At 34.8% G+C, this 4,666-nt stretch overlaps 1 protein-coding gene across 1 annotated transcript; it reads left to right on the forward strand.

Moving 5' to 3' along the window:
* The first annotated feature begins 2,081 nt into the window (after positions 1-2,081).
* On the forward strand, positions 2,082-2,564 carry LOC140871391 (auxin-induced protein 15A-like). The gene has a single exon (XM_073273885.1). The coding sequence runs from the start codon at positions 2,144-2,146 to the stop codon at positions 2,426-2,428; it is 285 nt and encodes a 94-aa protein (XP_073129986.1). The 5' UTR covers positions 2,082-2,143; the 3' UTR covers positions 2,429-2,564.
* The last annotated feature ends 2,102 nt before the right edge of the window (positions 2,565-4,666 follow it).

Genomic DNA, 4,666 nt, shown 5'->3' on the forward strand with positions numbered 1-4,666 from the left:
TTCATTTCCCAGCCCTCATTCTAACTTAGACAGTGGAGTTTTCCATACTCATCCAAACCTCTTGGAAAAGGAGAGCTCATCCTCCCCCACCTCTCTTTCCGGGCCTCGATCACAGGATGAATCCAGCTCCTCCAGGTCAGTCCCTCCTCCTCTACGTCTTCACCTTCTCCTATTATAAATAAATCTCACCCTTACAATACTAGGCTGAAAAGTAATATTACCAAACCCAAAAATATTCTTGACCTACATACCACCACAAACTCTCCAAATATTGAACCACATACCTTTAAACAAGCACATAAACATCATGTGTGGCGTCAAGCCATGAGTGATGAATATAATGCTCTTCTCTCCAATCATACTTGGTCCCTTATTCCACGCACTCCCACACAAAATGTTATTGGGTGTAAGTGGGTCTACAAAATTAAAAAGAATCCCGATGGGTCGATAGCTCGTTATAAAGCTCGCCTAGTAGCTAAAGGTTTTCAGCAACGACCCGGAGTTGATTTTTTTGAAACTTATAGCCCCGTTGTTAAGCCCACAACAGTTCGATTACTACTTTCTCTTGCTGTAACCAACAGTAAGCAAAGATTTGTCATTCCCGTGTCATATTTAAATCATCCTTCATTTCAAGATTTACTATGCCAAGCTGAAGAAGAATACGGATTTTGCCAACCAATGGGTGGCCTCACCATTCCTTGCAGTGAAAATTTGTTTGTTGATGTCACCTCTCGCTTGAGGAGAACATGATGTGTTATACATAGACTAGATTTTAGTTTAGTAGAGTAGAAGTTTGTATACTATTTAGCTATTTCAGGGCATACTCTTGCCTTTTCTCCTACCACAATCAAAGGTGTGATATTGGGAAAAGATTCAAAAATATAAATAAAAGAAAACTTTGGTAATTAATGTGCCAACTGTTATGTTCAAATGCGTTATCTTGTTGTAGTTACTGTAAATTCTTGAGCAGCACTCTGCAATGTATTACGCAGAGACGTGAAAGGAGATTTCATGACAGATTGTTACAAATTTAGTTCTGTTTGGAAGACTCTACAAGATATAAAACACATAGTTTCATATTCGCAATTGCAGTCTATTTCATGAAGATCATCAGAAAGCAAAGAAAATTCCAAAAATAAAGTTTAAATGGTTTTAAATTCCAGAAGTAACTTGTGTAGGTGTATTTAAAATCTCTCAACCCAGTTCAAACTTAAGGCTGTTATAACTTACAATTCTAATCTCATATACTCTGTGATTTTACTGTTTTCCTATTCGGTCAGTATGTCAATGAGAGAAGATGAGAATTTGCATTTATATATGAAGGCTTATCTTAATTCGTTCAGACAGTACTGAATACTGCGTAAAGATCTGTATGTTGAACCAAAGAAACCAAGAATGGCTTCAAGAAAACTGGTATTAATCTCTTCATATAATCAGAAAGCAAAGAAAACATTATATTCAAGAAATAGATTTTTAGTCTTGGTTGTAATCTTCCCACAAAAATAAATATTGCACAAGGCTGTTCCAAGTTTATGGCCCCACTCTACTCAAATTCCTTCATCTGCAAATTTCAATCAAGACCTCTCAATAATCGTTGAAGAGCAAACAAATAGCAAAAATCCCAGTTGATCAAGATTTCATGCCTTAAATGGATTCATAGGGCAGAAGACATCATATAGAACTTATTATAACAGGCCTAGAATTGTGGTTCCAACTTCCAACTTCCTGTTTCTTGATTTGCAGATAACAATGTAAATCTTGGTGGGGTGATTTGGAACTGTTGCAACATGAATTATTTGAGTAGGGTCCTATAAAACAATTTGTGGCTGAAGGTGGGAGGGAAAGATGGTTTTGAAATGACAGATGCTTCATCATAATTATGATGATTGGAAGACAAATTCATGTGATTCTTCATGTGCTCTTGTTAACTTCAATTTCCGCCAGCTACCGTACTTCTACCTGCCTGTTTTTTTTATCTGGACCACTATCAAGATTTTAAAGGATAATAAATGACAATGATATTCATCTATATATATTCCCCACTTCCAAGCTTCAAACCAACAACTAAAGCACTCCTCAAACAATTCTGATTCCAGTTTCCAAAAATTAACCCTTCTTGTATTTCCTACTCTTGCTTCAAGAAATGGCCATTCGACAAATTCTGAAACGATCTCTATCAAGTGAGAAAAGATCTAATTCTACCGGATCAACTGATGTTCCGAAAGGATATTGTGCTGTTTACGTAGGAGAGAGTGAATATAAGCAACGATTTGTGATTCCTGTATCATATTTGAACCGTCCTTTATTTCAAGATTTGCTATGCCAAGCTGAAGAAGAATACGGATTTTGCCATCCGTTGGGTGGCCTCACCATTCCTTGCAGTGAAAATTTGTTCGTTGATGTCACCTCTCGCTTGAGAAGAGCATGATGTACTATCGATTAAGTTTTAGTCTTTTAGATCGTAGAAACTTATGTATTAGTTTGCTAGTTTGAGGGAAGCTAATCTTCTTATCTGCTCAAACCAGTGTGTATATTATCAGGAAGAGATTCGAAATTATGAACACGAATATTTTTGGTCATTAATGTGCCAATTTTATTAATTCAAATGCATTTTCTTGTTCTAGACTTCTAGCATTTAGTATGAGTTCTTTGCCCAGCACTCTGCTAGGTCTCACACACAGAATATCCATATTTGAAGTCTTAATTTTAATTCCACGTCTGGTACAATTCGGACATTCGACTTGAAATGCATCCATCTTTAACAACTTTAGTCTTGTAATTAAGATGCAATCTACAATATAATATGAGAGACGGAGAATCTGATTTAACCAAGCCGATATATTAATAATTCAGAGAGCTCATCTAAAGAAGAGTGGATTAGAATCAGTCTCCCTAACTAATATACTTACTGCAATTTATAAATCCGCAGTAAAATTTATTTCAGATTTCATATATGTCCAAAACAATAGTATACATTTTACAGTTCATCAAACATATCCATTTTAAAGTATGGTAGAAAGTAAAGACTTGATAACATAGTATTTCACTCGTTGAATCAAGAATCTGTCATGTTCTCATTTCACATGGTCCTGCCCGAGGGATTAGAAGACAGGCAATATTGTTGAAAAAAATGTAGTTTTTCAGATACTTCTAAGGTTCGTAGGTGACTAGAATTAGACAGATTAATGGGATCCAAAGAAAATTGTAGCAATTTGTTTGGGGACCCTTTGAGTGTGTGTTGCTGAAATTGGCGGGGAACAATGTCTCGAACATGACTTGAGGTGATTAATGGAAGACAAAATGATGTTAGTCTCCATGTGCTTGTGTTTCTCAAATTTTGAACATGCGATTTGATCCATACGTAAGACGTTTGTGTAACTTTGCTTGAAAGATATGATAGGATCAGGTGGTCCTCTGTAGATTCATCTTTATCAACTCATTTAACATTTTAGTAAATGTTGTTTAATTAACAGCAGACAAAGGTTCCACAGCTCGAACTACAGAACGTATACCGAACAAACACAGAATTGTGTTCAGAATTTAGACCAACTTACAGTACTATTGCTACTCCACATGCATGACAGATAACAAGATAAACTTTGGTGGTGTGTAGCTTATCGCAACATGAATTATTTGAGTAGGGTCCTACAAGACTTCGAGGCTGAAAGGGCAGATGCTTCATAATAATTTATGATGATTGGAATACAAATTCATGTGCTCTGTTTTAGCTTTCATTTCTGCCCGCCAGCCACCGTACTTCCACCTGCCTGTATCTCTGGACCACTATCAAGATTTTAAAGTATAATAAATGACAATGATATTCATCTCTATGGTAGTGTTTGCACTACCTATATATTCCTCACTTCCGACCTTCAAACCAACAACTAAGTACTACTCCTCAAAACAATTTTGATTCCCTTTTCGAAAAAACTTTCAGATTCTTCTTGGATTTTTCCTGCTCTTGCTTCAGCTAAAAAGAAGTTCAATACAAGAAATGGTCATTGACAATCTTTATCATGTGAGAAAAGATCGAATTTGACAGGATCAGTTGATGTAGCAGATGTATGAAAAATCGAATAATAAAGTGAGAGCATAAATATGTTTTATTCGACCATACCTTAGAGTGTTATCTCAAAGATTGAGCCAATTGGTAAAAAGGGTCACGTGTATTTTTTTTCATGGTGTCCTATGTAGTGTATCACACGAAAAAATGATTTGACCCTTCTTGTGGCCATTCCTTCTTGTGGCCATTGGATCAACCTTTGAGATATCACCTACGCGTAACAAATGATGTATGAAAAATGGGCTTCTTGGAATTTTATTTAATATTTAACTAATATGAATTACTATTTATGATAAACCAAGATTTCAAAATATTAATAAGGTCAAAGAAAATTATTGAAAAGTCAAAAATAAAAATGACCTTATATTATTGAAAACGAATGGTCAAACGTAATCCACATTTATCGACATAAATTTAAGATTCAAGCATCAAATCCTTAGCAACAATGAGAAATTTAATGCAACTCAAAAAATAAAACAGATAGATTATTGAAATTTTAATCATTGCTTATTTTACTTTTATTATAAATGAGAGTAAATTCAAGTCTATTTTTATATTTTATATTATATCTAATTTTTTTTTTTTTGAGTTGATATTATATCT

Source organism: Henckelia pumila, unplaced genomic scaffold, assembly GCF_033568475.1.
Source record: "Henckelia pumila isolate YLH828 unplaced genomic scaffold, ASM3356847v2 CTG_461:::fragment_3, whole genome shotgun sequence".
NCBI classification, from domain to species: Eukaryota; Viridiplantae; Streptophyta; class Magnoliopsida; order Lamiales; family Gesneriaceae; genus Henckelia; species Henckelia pumila.